We start from the raw sequence: 20,295 nt of genomic DNA, 5'->3' as shown, positions 1-20,295 counted from the left end.
GGACCCCATTTACAGACAAGATGGGGGGCAGAGAGGGTTAGCGGTGAGGCCGAGGGCACCAACCAGAGCTGGAGCCGGGGTGCGTGACGTGTGTGCCCAGTGAGAACCCCAGTGCGTGGGGTGGCGGAGGCCAGGCGGTGGGCACACGAGTCTGCGGGTCAGACGGCCTCTTCTTCAGCCTGGCAGCCTCGGACCCAGCGACTCCGCGCTGCCGTTTCGGGCAGCCTGGGCGATGCGTGTGGCCAGACATGTGGCCAGGCTTGCCCAGCCCTGCTTGGGACACGAGACGTGGCTGGACTGTCCAGCAGGGCATGGCCCCAGCACCCTAAGCTGAGGTGCCGGGCTGGACGGGTGAGACCCGAGGGGGCGGGTGCCCACCGGCCGGGCTAGGGTGGGGTCTGGAGCTCCCGTCCCTGGTTCCTCATCCTTCCCCCTCGCAGCCTGCGTGCCCGTCACCTGAGGGACTCGATAGAAGGTAGATCGAGGGCCCCCCCGACCCCGCCTAGTGGGGAGCCTGCATCCTGCCAAGGGACCCTGCCGGTCCTCAGGCCGGCGTCATCCCCTGGGGCCTCAGCCGGGAGGGACACGCAGCCCCGAGCCCAGGAGACCGTGTGCGCCAGAAGTGGCTTCACGTGAGAGTTCACGTCAGCGAAGCCGGTGACTGTGGAGGAGCCCGGCTCGAGCACCAGCGTCAGGGTCTCTGGGAGACGACCCTGGACCATGCGGGGAGAGCAGTGGGGACGGCCGCCTGCGGTCAGGGGCAGGGGAGGGGCAGGCGCGCAGCGTGCTCAGCGGGACGTGGGAGGCCGATGTCCATCGGGGTGCTCACATTTACCCGGAACGAGGACGCAACGCTCGGGGGAGCGACAAGCCAGACAAGGAGTGGCGCAGGCCACCGCGGGGACAGGCACCGGGCCTGTGCTGCCCGCGTGCGCCTCCTGACCCGTCTGGACACCTCCAGCCCTGGCTGCACCCCGCTGCCGCCCTCCCCTCCCCATCCGCCTCTGACTCTGGGTCTTTCTCTCTCCCGCCCTCCGTCTCTCCCTACCTCTGAGTCTCTCTGTCTCCATCTCTGTTTCCACCTGCCCCGCTTCCCCGCCCCAGGAACCACAGGAGAATCTCCGACTTTGGCGCCTGGGGGCCAGGCACACGCGGCGACTTTATTGGCAGGGCAGGGGCTAGGGCAGCAGGGGGACCCGGAGGAGGCCCCGTGTGGGCGGTGGGTGGTCCATCAGCCGCCGCAGCCAGGCCGTGTAGCGGGAGACCCGCGTGTAGACCCCGAAGTGGCCGGCCGCCGCGCAGCCCTCGCCCCAGCTGACGATGCCGGTCAGGAACCAGGTGGCTCGGAAGCGTGTGGCGTGCGGGCCCCCGCTGTCCCCCTTGCAGGCGTCCTTGCTGCCGTCTGTGTAGCCGGCGCAGAACATGTTGTCAGTGACCGCGGGCCCGCCAGGCCTCTGGCGCGACTGCTGCAGGCAGTCCTGGGTCAGCAGCCGGGGCACCAGCACCACCATGAGCTTGCGGGCGGTGACCCCGCGCTCCAGGAGTTGGCCCCAGCCGCTGACGGCCGAGAAGCGCACGAAGGCCAGCGTCTCGTCAGCGAAGGCGGGGTCGGGCAGGCAGAGGGGCGCCACGTGGTCGCCCAGGGCCACGGGCCGCGCCAGCTGCAGCAGGGCCACGTCGTGGTTCGTCTTGCGCTGCACGTACTCCTCAGGGACGATGACCCGCATCACCCGCCGCTCCTGCTCCGAGCCCTCCACGTGGCCGAGGTCGTGCTCGCCTGCGGAGCAGCCGGACGTCTGCTCACGCCCCTCTCGCCGCGCGGGCCAGGGCCTCCTTTCCAGGGAGCAGGGGGCGCACATTCCACCCCCCAAGATGGGCAGGCAGCCTCTTGGCGGCTGCTGGCGGGTGAGTTGGGGCGAATCCAGACCCAGAGGTGGAGGTGTGAGAGGGGGCCCTGGCGGGCAGTGTGGTGGGTGAGGAGGGGTGCCCCAATTCCTTGCCTCCCCCCCCCCCAGGGCCCCCGTCATCCCATAAGCCCGCCGGGCAGAGCACCCCGGGGAGGGCACCCCGCGGGGCTCCTGGCAGGAGCGGCGTCACCCGGGGCTGCGTCTGGGCGAGAGGGAGGCTGCAGGGGTGGGCACAGGGGCCCGGGCTGCGCGGTCTGCCCACACGCTGCCTGCGTGCGTCTCCTTCCGGGACTGTTGCCGCCGCTCGTGGGAGCGGTGGCCGGAAGCCCGGAATCTCGGCCCGCGGGGCAGGGGGAGGCGCCCGCACCACCTACCCAGCACCGCAGTCAGATTCCACCAGCTCTGGAGCCTGTCGAAGCAGTGGGCGGCGGAGACCACCCAGGAGGGGCTGACCAGGGTGCCCCCGCATAGCAGCGCCCCGTTCAGCTTCAGCATGGCCTGGCGGGCGCGGCACACGGGGGCCTCGTCACGGTCACGGCCGCCCGGCGCTCCCCTCCCTGCACCCGCGTGCGGGCTGCTGGGGACGCCGCGCCGTCCAGGGAAGGGTACGGGGAGCTGGCGGGCCCCGGCCGGAGGGTGCAATGCCGGGGGGTCCTCTCTGCTCCCGCAGAGCGTCAGACAGGTCCAAAGAGTGGGCCTGCGGATTCGCCTGCCTGGCGACCCTCCCTTCCTTCGACCCTCCGCCAGGGCTGAGGCCCCGCCCCGCCCCCCAGGCCTGAGGCCCCGCCCCGCCCCGCCCCGCCCCCCAGGCCTGACGACCAGCCTCGCCCCGCCCCCCAGGCCTGAGGCCCCGCCCCCAGGCCTGACGAGCCTCTCCCGCCCCGCCCCCCAGGCCTGAGGCCCCGCCCCTCCCCTCCCCCAGGTCTGAGGCCCCGCCCCGCCCCGCCCCGCCCCCCAGGCCTGCAGCCTCACCTGCCAAGGGCACTCCCCTTTGGGGCACACGTGGCCCCCCACGATTCGCCCTTGGGGCTTGCTGCCGTTTCTTTTTTCCAAAACAGGTATTTTCCCGCACGGATATTCCACTGTGTGAGACAGAGGTCAGCAGGACGTGGGCGTGACAGAGGCCCTGCCGGCTGGCCCGGCGAGCGCCCTGTGCTGGCGCCTGTGCCCCTGCTTGGCCGGGGTTTCGGGGGTCCCGGGGAAGCTGCTGGGGCCAGGCGGCAGGGCCTGTGGGCCTGGGTCCTGCTGGTGTATTGGGTGGAGACAGGCAGCCTGACGCCCCCAAAGGGCCCGGGATGTGCTGCGGAGGGTGGGCAGCGTCTCGGGCAGCCCGGCCGCTCTCCAACCCCACTCTTGCTTTCCACCTGGCTCCGGGGAAGCCCCAGGCTGGAGGGGACAGGTTTGAGGCGGCCGCTGTCTCTGGCCTCCTGGACGAGGCCGCCTGCACAATCTTCAGGAGACCAGGGCTGGGCGGGGGGCGCCTCCTCCCTCCGCCCAGAGCACCCCCTCGCCCTGGTGAGGCTCAGGGATGCTCCCCCCGGGCCTCCACCTTTTAGCCACAGAGGACGTGCAGCGGGGCGGTGGTGGCTCATCGGGAGTGGAAGCACACACCTCCGGCCTGGGCCCCAGGCCTGTTACCTGCGGGCGCACAGGTCACCCCGTCTGCCTGGAGTGTGTAGTCCTCATGGCACCGGCAGAAGCGCCCGGCCCCCGGGCTGGCCCCGCAGTACTGCTCACAGCCGCCATTGTCGTTGGCGCAGATCAGCTGGCTCTGCTTGTCTGCAGACACAGGGTGCAGCTGACTGGGCCCCTGGGTCAGGGCAGGAAGCCCGGGGCCGCCTCTCCCTGGGCCAGAGGCCAGGCCTGCGCGGAGGAAGGGGACACCCCGCAGACACCCCAGGAGGGTGAGACCCGGGCCTGGGGGACCCAGCTCAGGGGACACCCTGCTTCTGGCTCTGCCCACCCTGCAGATGGCCCAGGAGGGTGAGACCTGGGTCTGGGGGTCTCAGATCAAGGGACACCCTGAAGACAACCCAGGAGGGTGAGACCTGGGTCTGGGGGTCCTGGGTCAGGGGACACCCTGCAGATGGCCCAGGAGGGTGAGACCCGGGCCTGGGGAACCTGGCTCAGGGGACACCCTGCTTCCGGCTCTGCCCACCCTTCAGATGACCCAGGAGGGTGAGACCCAGGTCTGGGGGCCTCAGGTCAAGGGACACCCTGAAGACAACCCAGGAGGGTGAGACCTGGGTCTGGGGGTCCCACGTCAGGAGACACTGTGCAGACGGCCCAGGAGGGTGAGACCTGGGTCTGGGGGTCCCACGTCAGGGGACACCCAGGAGACAGCCCAGGAGGGTGAGACCCGGGCCTGGGGGTCCTGGGTCAGGAGACACCCTGAAGACAACCCAGGAGGGTGAGACCTGGGTCTGGGGGGGTCCCACGTCAGGAGACATCCTGCTTCCGGCTCTACCCACCCTGCAGATGACCCAGGAGGGTGAGACCCAGGTCTGGGGGTCCCGGATCAGGCGACACCCAGCAGACAGCCCAGGGGGGTGAGACCCGGATCTGGGGGTCTCAAGTCAGGGGACACCCTGCAGACGGTCCAGGAGGGTGAGACCTGGGTCTGGGGGTCCCATGTCTGAGCACGTTGGCCACTGCGGCTGTGGGAACCCCGCACCAGGGTACAGGGGAGCTGGCAGAGACGAGTGGCTCCCCCAGACTCGCCCCAGAAGCGGGTCAGCACCCAGAATCTTGCAGCCAAGATGCTTGGGCGGAAGCCTGTGAGGGCACCAAGCCCAGCCTCCCACATGGTGAGTCGGCAGCCTCCGGGGTCCTGGCTCCTCACCTGTCTCACAGTTCCGGCCCTCGAAGCCGTCAGGGCAGAAGCAGACGTAGGACTGGAGCTGGTCCTCGCAGGAGCCCCCGTTCTGGCAGGGGCTGGAGGCGCACTGGTCCCCGTCTGCGGGCAAGTCGCTGTTACGAGGCTGATGGGGGCTGGCGGCGGATGGGGTTGGCCGGTCACCTACTCACCATTGTAGGAAACCCAGAACTGCTTCTGAGGGAGCAAGAGGAAGCCGTGTGCGATGTGGGTGCCGGGGCAAGCTTTATGTCCCCGCGGGGGAGCCGCCGGCGCGGGCTGGGGCAGAAGCCACACGGCTCCTCTGGAGATGGGTGGGTTCATCCAGGGAAGCGAGTCTTTTCTCTAACACCCGCCCCTCCCGTTGCTAAGGCCACAGAGGTCCACATGGCCTCTCCCAAGTCCCAACCCCAGGCTTCAGCCCCAGCCCTGCCAAGCCAGAGCTGTGAACGTGCATGAGACCCCACGCTCCCCGAGCCTCCGGCGCCTCCCCCAATGCTTCGCTGACCGTCCAGACACCCGCTGACCGAGGAGAATGTGGGAAAGACACGCGTGGGTGCCCTGCCAGTTTCAGGGCCCTCTCAGTAACTGGGACTCCCCAGGGATCTTTAGGCCAATGAAAAGCAATTCACAGCATTACTGTGAGCATAAAACAAAGTGAAAACTGTTGGAAGGTTCTGAAAACCACAACCCACTCCAGAATTCTGGCCTGGAGAATCTCATGGACAGGGGAGCCTGGCGGGCTAAAGTCCTCGGGGCCGCAAAGAGTCGGACACGCCTGAGCGACTCAGCACAGCTGCCGCTAGTGGTAAAGAGCCTGCAGGCCAGTGCAGGGGACATCAGAGACGCGGGTCAGTCCCTGGTGGGGCAGACCCCTGGAGGAGGGCACAGCGACCCACTGCAGGACTCCTGCCTGGAGAATCCCGTGGCGGAGGAGCCTGGCGGGCGACAGTCCATGGGGTCGCACAGAGTCTGACACAGACTCCAGGGGCGGCCATCCTGAGCACACCTGGGAAGGGGCGTGTGAGCCCTGCCGCGCGAGTGCGACGTGTGTGCCGCGTCAGACGTGTGTCCTGTGCATGTGAGACGCGTGTCCTGTGTGGGGTGTCCCCCGAGTGGGCGGGGAGGGGGGTCTTGTCTCCTGGCCTCCCGATCCTCAGCCCCCCGGAAGGAGTTCATTTTACTGGAAGGAGGCAGTTTCAGCGGGCATCTCTCTGCTCTTGGACGGGAGGGGAGGCCCGCTCCGCCCGCTGGGGGAGGAACAGGCTCCCTAGGTGTGCCCTCCTCACTAGCGCATCCCGGAGGCGGCCCTGCCCGGGGTCTCCGAGGACTCTGATGGGTCTCCGATGGCCAGGGTCCCCGAGGGCTGTTGGACAGGCAGCCCTTCCCAGGGATGGGGGGCCTTCCTCGGGGGGGTCGGGGGCACAGAAGACTGAGCTTCCGGACGAGGGGTGAAGGTGTGCAAGGGTCACAGTGCGGGGAGACTCCGGCCCCCCACGCCCAGAGCCTGCCGCCCACCCCGGCACACCGGAGCTCACCGTCCTCTCCTCGTTGCGGAAGATCTCGCGGGCCTCCTCGAAGGAGCAGAGCTCCTCCCTGCACTCCCGCTCCAGCGAGCCTGGCCGCAGCTCCTCCAGGAACCCATTGGCACGCCGGGGCCGGTGCAGGACGCTGAGCGCCTGCTCCTGCGGCAGGAAGACTGGGGGGGTGCACTGTGAGACGCGGGAGAGAGCACCGTCCCCCCACCTGTGACAGCACCATTCCCACCGCCCTGCCCCTGCCCCCCAGTGATGGGATCACAGGCCTCCCCCGCCCACCCAGTGATGGGATCACAGGCCTCCCCCCTCCCCGCCCACGGGCCGGCTGGTTTGCAGCAGGAGAGTTCCTCGCGGCTGCCAATAGGCAATACTGCACAAGCTTCATATGTGAGCAGAAGGCAAAGTGTTCAATAAACTATAACAACATGTCCACTCCCTTGACCGGGTCCCTTCGCTCCCAGTTTATCCTAAGGAGATGCCCTGAGCCCCGCAGACACCCGGCCGCTGGGAGAGCAGGAGACACGTCACTGGCAACACTGACGACCCACGCCCGGCGATGCCAGGTGAACAAAGAAGACGGTTAAACAGGAAGGACCCGGGTGCCGCCGGCCCTGGAGCAGGGCTGCGGGCAGGGACCCCGTGGCCGGCCATGGGTGCCGGGGCAGACGTGGACGGGTTTCAGGGGACAGTGTCGGTGCCTGGCGTCCGCCTCGGCCACCCCTGGGGGCTGTGGAGTCACCGTGGCGACTGCTCACAGAGCCGCCCGCCCGTGTTTCCCGCTCAGGCCTCTCCGCGTCCGCGGGTGGGGGTTGTGGTCACCGCCGCAGCGGCGAGCATCACAGCGCAGCGTCCGCGCCTTGTCCCTGGGGTGGGTCCCCCCTCGAGGGGCTGAGAGCCGAGCGGGAGACGGGTCACCTCTGAGCCCGTGTCTGGGCCTGGGGGGCAGTGAGGGCAAGGGAGCGCCCACCGTGGCCAAGGTGCCTGCCTCCATTCATCTGGGGAGGACTCCCGTGGCCTGTCCTCCAGGGGCTCCGCTCGTCTTTGGAAAGGCAGGCAGGTCACAGAGGACCCACCAGCCAGGCTCCCGGCAGATGGGAGCGCCCACCATGCGGGCCAGCTCTGGGGGCGGCTGGCCTTTCACGGGGTTAATGGGGAGCCCCCCTCCACTTACCTGCTGGCAGGGACCCCCGCAGGCCGAGCAGAAGGCAGAGGAGGGCCAGCACCCGGGCGCGGGACGGCATGGCCAGATCCTAGGCCGCTCAGCCTGTTGACTCTCCGGAGGGCGGGGGGCGGGCAAAGTTCTCCCAGAGCCGGAGATGGTGGGGGAGGGGGCCTGGCCTCCAAGCCCGCGGTGCGGTCCTGGCCCGGGGCCTGCGGACGGGGGCTGGCCAGGCCGCCCCAAGGGCTCTGTCCCTAAGACGGCTCCGGGACGCGTGTCTGGAGGGTGCCGCTCCAGTGTGGCTGCTGGGGGAGTGCGGTGCCCGCCGCCCTGTGACGGTCCCGGCAGGGCGGCATGCTCGCGGGGTGATGGTGAACATGGCCCGGAGAGGTGCTCCTGGCTCAGGGGCCTGGCTTCCCTGCTTGGGGGGCACGGGGGAGACGCATGCCCCCGAGGAGCCCCTGCGGCGTCTCAGCCCCGGGCTGGTCCCTCGTGCCTCCCTGCCCCGGGGCCGCAGGCGGGGGTGACCAGCTGCCCTGGCTGCTGGGCAACGGTGGGTCTCTCAGGACCCTAGGCTTTTGGGACGAACTGGGCTGGCGGTCTCCCCGTGAGGCTCCCTCGGGCGTCCGGCCTCCTCAGGAGGTGCCCCTTTTCTCTAAATGGTGGGCTGGGGACACCCCTCCTCTTTGTGGGGGTGACGGGGCCCAGCTGTCCCTGCCGGTCCCAGGCGCTCCCTCCCCGAGAGGATGGGGCCTCCACTGATGGCCTCTGGACTCTTCTCGTCGCTATCAGTAACCGCTCGGTTGCTCAGGATCCAGGTGTAGTGGAATCTGTGAAGGAGGTGGGGGGAACTCCGAGCCCCTCGGGGACACGTGAGGCAGGTGTAGCCGCTCTGGGCTCAGCCCCCTGGGGGTCCTGGCTCCATCCTCTCTAGCTCTGGAGGGGCTCACCCCTCTGAGCCTCGCTTTCCTCACGGGGCAGGGGCACTGGAGAGGCCGGCTGAGAGCTGGGGGCGCCCTGTGTCCTGTGATGGCTCCAAAAGGATCCCCAGCACCCCCGCCGTGAGTGGCCAGCATCCCGGCTTCCTCCCGTCCCAGCCAAGAGTCGCGCAGTCACTGGATTCCTCGTGTGCCCCTCTAGCTGCCCACCCAGCCCCACGCCCAGGGGCTCCCAGCCACAAGAACTAACCTGTCCCTCCGAGGCGCCGCAGAGGGTCCTTCCCGCCCCTTCCAGCTCCCGAGGCTCCGGTGGCCTTTGGGCCCGCTGCATTGAGCGGACAGTTTCTGCCTCCACCGCCCTGTGTGTGTATGAATCTCCTGCTGCTTCCAAGGACACCAGTCATTGGACTGGAGACACTGACCCCATGTCAACCTGCTGCACCTGCACTGACCCCACCTCAACCTAATGCACCTGCAGGGACCCGTCTCAACCTGCAGTGCCATCTCAACCTGCACCACCTGCAGTGACCCCATCTCTAAGCGGATTGCTTTCTGGTGTTCCGGGGAGAGGGGGCTCTTAGGGGCTGCTCTCAGCCCAGAGCCCCTGATTTCCCTCGAACAGAGCTGAGCTGTGCCTGTGTTTGTAGCCACACATGCGGCATCCTGAGCACAGGACCAGCAGGGACAAGGCTCCTTCTGCGGCTTCTCCAAGCATCACCACTGAGCCGGTTTCCACAGACAGATGAACTGCGGGCAGGGGTGTCGGCATGCATTAGGTGGATGCGAGGGGCAGAGACCCTCAGGTGGGGGTGGGGTGGGGTCCCATGGCAGCCCAGGGGGATTTGGTTTTGAGGAAACATTGATCCCCTGGCGTTGCACCCTTTCTCCCAGCGGCCTGGTCTTCTCAGTGGCCGGTGGCTGAGCAGGTGCAGAACTCGCCTTGTCCTGCTCCTGCAGGAGGGCGAGGGGGCAGAGGCGCTGGGGCCCGAGGGGAGAAAGGCTGTCACTGTGCAGAGCCTGGGGCCTGCTCACGTGTGTTGGACTCTGGGGGCATTCCAGTGAGGGCGACCCTAGCATCACCACCCAGTTTCAGGCCCTGTGCCTTTACAGACGAAGGCAGACTGCAAGAGTTGCCAATATTTATTCAAACTCCATCCATACAATAAAGAATTCTGACTTTTAAATTTCATTTACATCAGAAGGTTAAAAAAACAAATGTGACTGAAACATGAGGTTTTAAAGTGCCTTTATGAGGAAGAGGTGACAGAAACGGGGCCAATCCCAGGCTGAGACAGCAGGAACGATGTCTGAACAGTCAATATATTAAGTAAATTATGTGACTCATCGTTTTCCAAATAACTTACACACTTCTGGAGAAGAGCTGCGGAGCTTGATCGCCATCTACTACACAGTTCAGAGAGGCCTGACCCGTCCACCAACGGGGGGCCCGCGGCGGGGCTACAGCGGCCTGGGGCTCCGGGGCCGCGACCTGACACATTGCCAGCAGCTTGGAGGCTACAGACACACCGCCCGCGCCGGGCGCGTACGCACCCACACGTCGACACACACACACACACACACACATACACACACACACACAGAAATATCTGCCCCAGCCAGACACAGAGAAGCACTTCCAGACAACAGGATTTGTTTCTGAAACACAGAGAAACAGTGAGACGGAAGAGTTTTCCTTCCAGTTATGCCTTGAGTAGAATAACATACACTCAGCTCCCATGCTCACGGGCTTGCTCACGGGCTTGCACACGGGCCACGGGACGGGGGCGGTCCCGCTCAGGGCTTCCCCGGGCACCCGGGCCGGTGTCGGCTCAGGTGACACCTGCGAAACTGCATCTTTACATGTAAAAACAATAAAAATACCCTAAGCCAGTGAAGAGTGTTAAAAAATCAGGAGTCCCCTCATTTTTCTGTAGAAAAGAAGGTTAACCTCTTAAATTATAGTTTACATGTTCTTTTGGAAATTAACCTATACAGATGAAGGGATTTCCTTGGTTTCTCACCGCAGGTCTGTAGAAGCTCTGCCTGATCCTCCCGGGGAACCCCCTCCCCTGCACCTGGGACCAGGTGGCCTCAGAGAGTGCTGCCAAGTTCCCCGAGAGCGCGCCCCCCATCACCCAGTGCCATGAAAACCCCGGTAACAAAAAATAGTTTTATATCAAATACAGTATCAAATTGCCATTTCATGTAAACACAGTGATTCCTGGTAAAGATCAGAGGCCAAAGTACCACCAAAAAAGGGCCGTAGGATTAATCCCTGCTTAAAAAAAAAATGTGTAAAAGACAAACTATCCCCACGCCCATCCCCAGCCTTCGGCCGCTGCTCGGCCGCGTCTCCTGGACGCAGCGCCGCGGGACGCGTGCTCCTGCCGTCAGCACCGCACCAGAGGCCGAGGGGCGGCGGGGCGTCCCCCGGAGGTCTGTCCGTCAGCTCGGCCGGCCCGCCCCTTCCCCCGGGGTCGGGCGCCGCGCTCCGCCCCGCGCCCGGGCAGGCGCCCCGCCCCCGGCGGCCGCGGCGGCGCGGGGTTCCGGGCGCGGCTCCGTGGGCAGGCGGCCCCAGCAGAGGCCCGCTCCCGGCGCGGCGGGCAGGGCGGCCGTGGCGCTACCCCCGCAGGTCGGCGACGGCGGCCGTGCAGCTCTCACTGCAGCTAGACGAGGCGCTCAGCACCGCGGACCCCGCGCTGGACTCTGCGGAAAGCAGGGGCGGCTGCGGGCGCGCTGGACGGGCGGACCCCGCCCCGCGCGAGCTGCCGCGCCGGGCGCTCAGAAGGCTGGGCGCTCACGGGGTGGGGGCACTCAGAGGGGTGGGGGGCACTCATGGGGGGCTGGGGGCGCCCACGGGGGGCTGGGAGGCACTCACGGGGGGTGGCGGGGGCGCTCACGGGGTGGGGGCACTCAGAGGGGTGGGGGGCACTCACGAGGGGCTGGGGGGACGCGGGGCTCACCTGGGCTGCTCAGGCACCCTGTGGGGCCGCCCTGGCAGAGGAGCGCGGACAGGCTGTGGGCGGGCACCCAGCCCTCGGCGCCGGAGCTCAGGTTCCGCACGCACCTGCAAGGGGCCGGGTGAGGGCGCGGCCGGGCGCGGGCCAGGGGCACGTGGGGCGGGGGTCTTACCAGAGGCCCTCATCTCCCTCCTGCAGCAGCTCCACCTCGTCCCCGCTTCTCAGGGCCAGCGCGTCGGGGACGCCCTTCTCGTCCAGCCTGGCGACGGTGTACCTCCCGGGGACCTGGGGAGGCACGGCAGGGCACCCCATGCACCAGGGCCCTCAGCTGGGGGCGGGGGGCTCCTGGGCCAGGAGGACCCTGGGCCTCACTGGACCCCTGAGAGCCCGCCCTGCCCCTCTGGGCCCACGCGCCCGCCATCCAGATCCTGGTGACTGGGCCCCGCTGCCCCCTTCCTGGGTCACACCTGCGGGCATGGAACGAGCTCGGCTTGGGGCTCGTTTTTCACCCTCAAGAGGGGGCTCCTGTGCCCCGTCTGCATTGACTGCCCGGCGGCCAGCGCCTCTGTGGATGGAGCTGCCAAGCAGCGTGGACTCGAGACGGGGAGGCCGTCCTGCGGGAGCGCAGGGCTCCAGCCTCATGTGGCTGAGCAGTGCCGGGGCTGCGCCGCCCGGCGTGGGGGCGGGCAGAGCCGGGCCAGGGCCCCTCGTCCTCACAGGGGCCAACACCGCCCGCCCTCCCTGGACACCCTGCCCAGGCCCGCCCTGGCCCGGGGCAGCACCTCCCGCCGTCCAGCCACCCTGAGAGCAGCAGGCACCCCCCAGGGCCTGCCTGCCCGCTGAGGCTCCCCCACTGAACCCCGGGGTCCTGGCCGGCTTCGCTCACCCTCAGGCCTCCTCGGGAGGGGCTGCCCGGCCACCTGAGAGGCCCCCTGCTTCCCTGCACCTACGTGCGTCTGCCCCTCCTTCTCTGGGGAGCTCTGCGTGCTGCAAACAGCCGGCGTGACAGGGCAGCGCTGAGCGCCAGCAAAGAACTGCTGCGCGGCCGACTCTGACGGCCTGACAGCCTCCCCGCGCCTCACGCTAAAGCAGGCTTTGTTCGCAGGCAAGTTCGCAAGTTCGCGGACAGCGCGATGCTCTTAAACGTCGGGGGAGACGCATGCGCAGTGTTAGCAAAGCACCCCCGCAGGGCAGAGGGGCTCCTGTGAGCTAACAGAGGGCGGGCACCGAGGTGACTCTCCGCCGCCCCGGGCCCGGCCCCGAGGGTGCAGCGGGGAGCGGCCGGCGTGCTGGGAGCCCAGGTTACCAGCTTCCCGGGGCCCACTCTGCCCTCCTCCTCCGCGTCCGAGGAGTTGACTGGCTCCTCGGTGCTCGACCAGCCGTCGTTGTCCTCAGGCGTCTCTGACGGATGGGACGTCTTGCTCCAGCCTAGAGGGGGACAGGCTCCGGTGAGGACCCCCTCAAGGCCTGCCGCCCAGGGAAGGCCATTTCCGTGACCACAGGCAAGCGCAGCACCCCTCACTCCATGGCGGGCAGCAGGCCGGGAGGAGGGTTCCTCCCCGGGGCTGGGGAGGGCGAGGGGAGTGGCCGGAGGCCACTGGAAGACGCTTTTTCGGGGCTTTATAAACCACGCGAACACTCCTTGGTGACCGTTTCCACTGCCCTGTGTCGCCGAGGGCAGCCACCGCGAGCACGCCCCACGGCCCTGGCTGCTGGGGGCCGCGTGGGGCGCAGGATCTGCGAGTTTACAGCCACAGACCCCCTCCCCGCCGCCTGGGCACGCCCGCAGCCGCCCAGTGCAGGAAGCGCGGGGGGACGCTGGGCTGGGTCACCAGGGGCCCCGGCGCCGGGCAGCTGGCCGCAGATGTCTGCCCTCCCCGCCCAGCACCCACAGCGAGTCTGACGGGGGACAGTGCGGGCGGACACAACGCGGCGCCTGCGCAGAGGGATGGCACCGGGACGCGGGCGCCTGCAAACCCGGCTGGGGCCACAGGGATGGCACTGCCCTATGATCACGCCCGGCTACCCGAGGCCTCCGAGGGGCCCTCTGTGCCAGGCGAGGTGGTCCCTGTCCACACTGGCGGGGGTAGGGGGGAATGCTGAGCCCACAGCCGTGCAGGGGCTGGGGGCTTGCAGGCGGACGTCGGACCCAGGTGACTGTGAGTCTGGTCACCTGTCATCCCTGTGAAACAGCCCCTGCCATGGATACTGGAGAAAGCGGGGGCTGATGAAGCTCCAGGAAGCAGACACTTGGCGTTGGCAAGAGTGAAAGCCAAGGAAACCTCACTGTGCCCTGATGTGGACTGAGGTGACTCACCACAGGGGAGGAGGGGGAGGGGGCTGGCAGTGCTGGGCTCGCTCCAGGCTCTAACACGCCTCTGTGGACTCGAGGTCACCTCACTGTCTCACAGGTGAGCAGGGGAGCTCAGAGTCGACACCGCTGGGCTCAGAGGCCATGCATAGCATCTGAGTTGCATGAGCCGGCAGGGCCGTGGACCAGGAGGCAGAGCGGGTAGGCACCTCGGACACCCCTGGTCTTAAGCAGGAACCCAAACAGCCCCAGCAGCCTCTCCCAGGAGCTGCGCGGGAGGTGACTCCTCTCCCCAGCCCGGGCCCCGCAGGGCTCCTGCCTGGGTTGTGGGAGGGTGCGGCCTGCGTCCCTGGGGCACAGACCATCCTTTGAGGCTGGGGAGGGCCCGGCGGCCCTGAGTGGTCTGGGCAGGGGGTCTGGTGCAGCCGCACCCCTGAGAGCCCATCACGCTGTCTGGGAAACGCAGGACAAATCATACAGTGGAATACTCTCTGGGAACCTCAGTCTCTCAACCTGGGCCGGGGGCCTTGGGGTCTTCTGGGGCGCAGGGGCTAGAGAGGCCAAGGCCTGAGCTTCAGTGCGGAGCCGACCCCGTGTCCTCACAGCGGGAGCCCCCAGGACACTCGAGGTGGGAGGGCTCTGCAGGCCGCTGCCCCGGGAAGAAGCGTGGGGACAAACGGCGAGGCAGGACAGGCCTGGGGCGTGGGGCCCCGCAGCTGCAGAGACAGCCCTGCTCGTCCCAGGCGCCAGCCTGGGTCCCCAGCCGCTGCCTGGCGCTCTGTGGGCAGCTCTGCCGCGCTGGGCACAGCCAGCCTGAGGCCCTGGACCCAGAAGCGAGTCGGCACCAGGGCCGCTGTCGCTGGGCTGTCAGTCAGGTTCTGAACGGGACACTGACTCTGCCCCTGGCTGGGAGGGACCTACTTGGGCGGGCGGCTCAGATGACGGGTGAGGGTGAGACAGGGTCCCTAATCGGACGGGGAGGCGGGCGTCAGGCCTCGTCCAGAAGGTGAGCCACTCTACCTCGTAACCCAAAAGGCGTGGGGTCGCTCTTTACTTGGTGTCGCTTAGCTTTTTTGTCGGGACTGGTGGGAGACGCTGCAGAGGGGCGAGAGGCAGAGACAGAACAGGAGAGCGTGAGGCACCGCGGCTGAGCGTGCGGGGCGAACATGGAGCGCGAGCGGCAATGAGACGCGCGACCAGAGCTGCCTTCCGGGGACCCCGAGCCGAGCTCGCAGGCGGATGGACCCAGGGGTGCACCTTCTGGGGACCCCGAGCCGAGCTCGCAGGGGTGCGGGGGGGGCCCGAGGGAGAGCAGGAAGGGCTGCAGATGACGTGGCATTGGCAGCATGGTTTCAGGAAGCAGCCGGTGTCCTGGGCGCCGCGAGCAGCACGCGCCGTGCACGTGCTCTGCAAACCTGGCGAACGTGAGGACCAGGATGTGTCCATCTTTTCGTTTGTTTGAGGCCAATTTAAAATAATTTTGTAAATTGGAAAAACAAAAAAGAAGCTGCAATTTTCTGGGCCCGTGTAAAGATCTCTAGTCTTTTGGTGTCTGGCAGGGAGCCCTCTAATGACCCGCCTGCAGCTTCTGGGCGTGTTTCTCCCATGTATCTGCTGCCCAGGCGCCCCACCGGGCTGTGAGACCTCCCTCGGGACACTCTGAGCCTGCCTGTGTGTTCAAACCGCCCAGAGAGAAGAGAGAGCCTCGCGGTCTGGCAGGCGGAGCGATGCTCCTGGGGGCCTGACAGGGAAGCGCGGGAGAGGGCGGGCTCGCAGGAAGAGCTGGGCCACCAGGCAAAGGACACTTGGGCCCCCAAGACGGGCCTCTATCAGAAGCGCTCGCCTCCTCCTTCCCGAAGGAAAGGCCCCGAAAAGAGCTCTGGCCACACGGGTGACAGACACACCAGCGTCGGGGACAGAGAGCAACAGGGTGGAAGATGCTCCCCTGTGATGAAGGAGGCAGACTCCCTCCCGAGACGGTCCACACGGATGAACATGGCACCGCGGGTGATGACAGACAACCAGGGCACGAGCCGCCGGGAAGCCATGGGCTGGCGAGCGCCTTTACCTTTCTGGGCTTTGAGGGCAGCAAAGCTCTGCAGGGTGAAGCGCTTTTTGGAAAGGGCAGAGCTTTCTGAGGTAGAGCTAGTGACCACGTCATCTGCGGGGAGAGAGGGCGGTGCGGGGGGGCTGGGCGGTCACACCCAGCTCCCCCCCAGGCCCCACGCTTGCCACGGACCTGCCCGGGGCCACAGAGGTTGCATATGACACGCCTGCTGTGGGCACCCACACCACTCCCAGCGCTCCGGGCTCACCCCGGCACCCATCTTTGCCCTTCTTGGGGGGCCTGGCGCTCCAGGCTCGGCCCAGCACCCACCTTCACCCTTCTCGGTGGGTCTGGCACTCCGGGCTCACTCCAGTACCCACCTTTACCCTTCTCAGGGGGTCTGGCACTCTGGGCTCAGCCCAGCACCCACCTTTGCCCTTCTCCGGGAGCCCAGTGCTCCAGGCTAGCCCCAGCACCCACCTTTGCCCTTCTCGGGGGCCCTCGGCAGTGGCATCGACCCCCCGTATCCCTCCAGGCTCAGCGGGTCCATTTTTCTTTCTTCTAACTTTTTGATGTTTCTTGTGCTCCCTTTCAAGGGACTAATGACGTCCAACGCGTGGAAAAAGGAAGAGAACATTGCGTTAGCGTTCACAGGCCCTGAGGGTGGGGAGGGGACGACTCTGAGTGCCTCCCTAGCTCTCGGGCCAGGTGTTTCGCGCTGCGGGCAGTGGCCACGCGCCTCCCGTCTCCGGCTGCAGCCGGGGGACACCCACCTCCACAGCTACTAAGAGGCGGTTTTGTTGTTTTTTTCCCCCACAGGGTGTCCTTTCTCCTTTAAAGCTATTGTTCTGTGGTTTATTCATTTGGACTATGTCCTATTCCATAGACAATTAGACATGGCTTACATAAAAAACAGTGAACAAAAAGTGAATGGATAAAGTAACGGAGGAAAAACGAGGGCAGAAAAGGTGTAACGAGGCCAGTGTGAAACGCGCCCCCGCGCCGCTGCGTCCTGTGAGCCGCGGGCCCCGCAGCTCTGAGCCAGCGTGCTCCCAGTGCCCGACCACCCAGGGCTCTGCCATCTCTGACACGCGGGTGCGGGGCTGCTCTCGGGACGGCCGCCCACCCCTCGCTGACCGTGACAGGATTTCCGCCCCCTCCCCAGGAGAAAACAGGGACATAGGGACTGGGCTCTGCCTGAGGCTGGGGCCAGAGACACAGGCCTTGACGCTGACCTCACGGACCCTGGGCAGGGGGCTTGGGGACCGGGAGACACGGTGGTGCGGGTTGGCTGGCTCCCACTGGGAACCCCCCATGCGGCGGACCTCACCTGGTGCTGGCCGGCGCGGGCAGGGGCAGGCTCTGGGACTGCTCGAGGGCGCGGTGCTGGCTGGCCTCTGCAGGGACAGGGGCCCAGCGTGGTCAGGACCCGCGGCTGTGCGCCCTCCCCTCCAGGAGCCTGGAGGGCCAAGGGTCGGGGCTGCTCCAAGGGACCAAACGCGCCCCAGGGGGCAGCCCAGGGGATGGGCTCTCACCTCTGCACGCCTGCAGCTGGCTGGTCAGCACCTTCCGGATCTCGCTCACCCAGGCTGCCTTGATTTCAGGAGTGGGTGCCTGCACCCCAGAGCAGACCAGGGATGAATGTGTGCCCACCGTGATGCGTGCCAGTATCCCTCTGCAGGGACTTGGGACACGTGGGAACGGGGGGGTGACAGTGCTGCTCTGGGGGTGCAGGAAGGACCCCCCTCGGATGAGGGCGCCTGAGGGCCATGTGGGTGGGTGCTGGGCTCTGAGGATCCCAGGCTCAAGCAGAGCCAGGCGATGGCTGAGGCCGCTCTTGCCGCAGCTCTGCGGGCCCTGGGCTGGCTGACCCGGCTGGTGGGCTGTGAGCTGTGACCAGGTCGCCGGGACCTCCTCGCTGCCCTGTGGCCACATCCCCCAGGGTCGCGGGGGCCCAGACCACCAAGAGCGTCAGAATTGTGGTGGGCAATGCGGCAAGGCGCCTCCCAGGCTGGGCCGCTCTCTCGGGGTCTCTGCCAGACACGTGGACACCCTGACAGCTCCACCACCTCCCGCCCCCAGGGAGAGGTGAGGACACACTTCCCGCACGAGAGCCAGGTGCGTGTGACCACGTGCATGCGTGACAGCGTGCATGTGTGACACGGGCAGCCCACGCCACCCTGCCGTCCAGGCACAAAGGAGCTGGGCCTGGGACTGTGAGCCTGCTGCCCTGCCTCCAGAGCCCCTCCGCCCTGCAGGGTCCCTGCTCCCCATCAGGGCTCGGCTCTGTTGCTGAGAGCCCAGGTCAGCCCCACACGAACGGGGCGGGGGGTGCTGGCCTCTGGAAGATAAAGCCTGAGAGGGTCCTAGACGGCGGCCCTCAGCCGAAGCTGCTCACCAGCACCTGCACGGGCCGGGCAGACCCCGGGGCCCACCTGGATGATGTACACTTCCTCCCTGGCGTTGTACCAAATCTCGAACTTCTTCGCATCACCCTTCACGTTCTCCGTGATGCCGACGGCCGTCATCTGTGAGGGCAGAGCGGGCGGGTGGGCCTCCGGCGGGGCGCCCACCCTGGAAGGCGGGTGCGCGGCCTGGGGCACTCACGTTCAGAGACTGCTTGTAGCTGTAGGAGGGCGCCTTCTCGTAGCCCTCACCATTCTCCTCCCGCCGCTTGCAGAACAGCACGGCCTTCTCATGCAGAAACAGGTGGCGCTGCATGGGCTTGAAGCGGGCCAGGTCCTTCACCTTGGCGTGGCCCCGCTTGTGGTCGGTCCACACGCTGAAGGAGCCCTGCATGAGCAGCCTCCCCAGGTCGCTCAGGTTCCCCTGGGGTGGGGCGCAAGGAGGCATGGTTAACGCCCAGCGCAGGCCTGGGGCCTCGGATGCGAGGCCAAGCAGAAGCCCGTCTGGGGGCTGGGCTGTGGCTCGTGGGGCCTAGCTGCCGACACTCGGGAGAGTCAAGGGTAGTGGGACGGTCAGGGGTTGCAGGGCATCCGCGGGGATGAAAAGGGGATGTTTGGGGCAGGGAACGGCTCTGTGGGACTCCATCACGGTGGACACTGGTCACCAACTTGTCCAAAACCACAGTGTGACCCTGACGTGCGCTGTGGACTCTGGGTGGAGGGTCAGCAGTGGCCCATCAGCTGTGACGGGCGCCCGACTCCAATGGGAGGCAGGGCTGTGCGGGCCGACGTGCACCCGTGGGGCGGGGGCATGGGAAGGCCTGAATGCTCCCTTCCATTTCTCTGTGAACCCAGAACTGCTACAAAAAGAAAGTCTACTAAAGGGAAAAGCAGAGAGACGACGAGTGCTGAAGGGATTTACAAAGAGGAGAGGAGCCAGGGGGCGGCCTGAGCACACAGGGATGGAGAGGCGGCATCTCGCTGTCAGGCGCTGTCTCAGCGAGAAGGGGAGGACCAGGAGGGGGTGGTTCCCAAGCCCTGTCTGTGAAGGGGAGGACCAGGAGGGGGTGGTCCCTGAGCCCTGTCAGCGCTGAGACGCACCCTGGGGTGGAAATGTCTGGGGCTTCTACCTGCTGATGAGCCGCAGGGCGGCCACGCAGAACCGGGTTTTGATGGGATAATGTGCGTGCAAGGCAACCCCCCACCCCCGCCTGTGATGGGCCCTCTCAGGCCCCGCCCCAGGCTGGCAGGATGGGTGGGGCCTCACCTCGTAGCCAGTGATGGCAATCAGGTGCATGGAGTCGTTCACGGCCTTGAGGATGCCCAGGATGGAGCTCAGGGCCTCCTGCAAGTCCTCGGCGCCCTCACAGCTCTTGCTGTATTTCAGCATCTCCTGGGGGGGAGGCGGGGAGGGTCACTGCCTTCTGGACACTGAGCCCCGCCCCTCCCAGGAGAGCGGCTGGGACGCCCTGGGACACGGGTGTGGGCGTCACTGGTGGGGCAAGACCGCATGTGCCCTGGGGCACTCACCCCCTGCCTCGGTGCAGGGTGTGGGGGATGGTCAGCCTGCCATCCCCTTGGCCCAGCACCCCATCCTGCGCCTAGCTGCACCCGCCACAGCTCACATCTCTGACAGCCCCTCCTTCCAGGTCTGACCCCCGAACGAACGAGCACCTGTCACAGCTCTTCACGCCCGCTCTCAGACCTTGGGGATCTGCTCCGCAGGACGCCACGGTCAGCAGGACACAGGCGGCCTCGCGTGTGCTCTGGAGGCAGGGCCTGCCTGCCTGTGTCCCCGCCCCTGGCCCCTGACGACGGGCAGCACGCGGGCGGCCCTGTGGGGAGCCAGGACCCCACAGACATGGGCGGGAGTTGTCCAGAGACCGCGGAGCTCACGGATGGGCTAGGGCGACTGCCACTGTGTGGTGTGCAGCTGGGAGGGCGTCCAGGCCAGAGCCAGGCTCCGGGGAGGGGGCATTGGGCCAGGCTGGGGGGTCCCGGGGATGCCTGGCCTCTCACCTTGAGCAGCAGCTGGTACTTGGTGATCCTCTGGACCGGCTTCAGTAGGTAGGAGTCCAGGCTCAGCTTGTGGTCCAGCTTCTTCTGGCACTCCTGCACCCACCACACCCCCTTAGACAGCCGTCACTCTCCCTCCGAGAGTCAGCCAGTGGAGGAC

The 20,295-nt window shown here is 67.1% G+C and overlaps 2 protein-coding genes across 15 annotated transcripts in view; both read right to left on the bottom strand.

Annotated features, from left to right (window-relative positions):
• Positions 1–1,126: 1,126 nt before the first annotated feature.
• On the bottom strand, positions 1,127–7,580 carry F7 (coagulation factor VII). The gene is made up of 8 exons (XM_065901911.1): positions 7,471–7,580; positions 6,300–6,460; positions 4,935–4,959; positions 4,750–4,863; positions 3,546–3,686; positions 2,880–2,989; positions 2,282–2,405; positions 1,127–1,777 (listed from the first exon to the last, which is right to left on the bottom strand). The coding sequence occupies exons 1-8, from the start codon at positions 7,538–7,540 to the stop codon at positions 1,179–1,181; spliced, it is 1,344 nt and encodes a 447-aa protein (XP_065757983.1). The 5' UTR covers positions 7,541–7,580; the 3' UTR covers positions 1,127–1,178.
• A 1,940-nt stretch (positions 7,581–9,520) lies between these two features.
• Positions 9,521–20,295, bottom strand: part of MCF2L (MCF.2 cell line derived transforming sequence like) — a 92,963-nt gene continuing 82,188 nt past the window's right edge. For 12 of the 14 annotated variants that reach the window (XM_065901679.1, XM_065901681.1, XM_065901683.1 and 9 more), the window contains 12 exons: positions 20,139–20,231; positions 19,387–19,512; positions 18,322–18,543; positions 18,150–18,242; positions 17,250–17,328; positions 17,045–17,111; positions 16,195–16,313; positions 15,736–15,828; positions 12,663–12,784; positions 11,529–11,641; positions 11,360–11,463; positions 9,521–11,102 (listed from right to left, as the gene is read on the bottom strand). In XM_065901679.1, the coding sequence (XP_065757751.1) occupies positions 11,017–11,102; positions 11,360–11,463; positions 11,529–11,641; positions 12,663–12,784; positions 15,736–15,828; positions 16,195–16,313; positions 17,045–17,111; positions 17,250–17,328; positions 18,150–18,242; positions 18,322–18,543; positions 19,387–19,512; positions 20,139–20,231 (1,317 nt within the window). In that variant the 3' untranslated portion in view covers positions 9,521–11,016. The remainder of the gene's footprint in view (positions 11,103–11,359; positions 11,464–11,528; positions 11,642–12,662; positions 12,785–15,735; positions 15,829–16,194; positions 16,314–17,044; positions 17,112–17,249; positions 17,329–18,149; positions 18,243–18,321; positions 18,544–19,386; positions 19,513–20,138; positions 20,232–20,295) is intronic. The other 2 variants (XM_065901685.1, XM_065901691.1) reach the window with 1 other exon arrangement.

Source organism: Muntiacus reevesi, chromosome 11 (assembly GCF_963930625.1).
Source record: "Muntiacus reevesi chromosome 11, mMunRee1.1, whole genome shotgun sequence".
Classification (NCBI taxonomy): Eukaryota; Metazoa; Chordata; class Mammalia; order Artiodactyla; family Cervidae; genus Muntiacus; species Muntiacus reevesi.
This window is presented reverse-complemented; position numbering and strand designations above follow the sequence as displayed.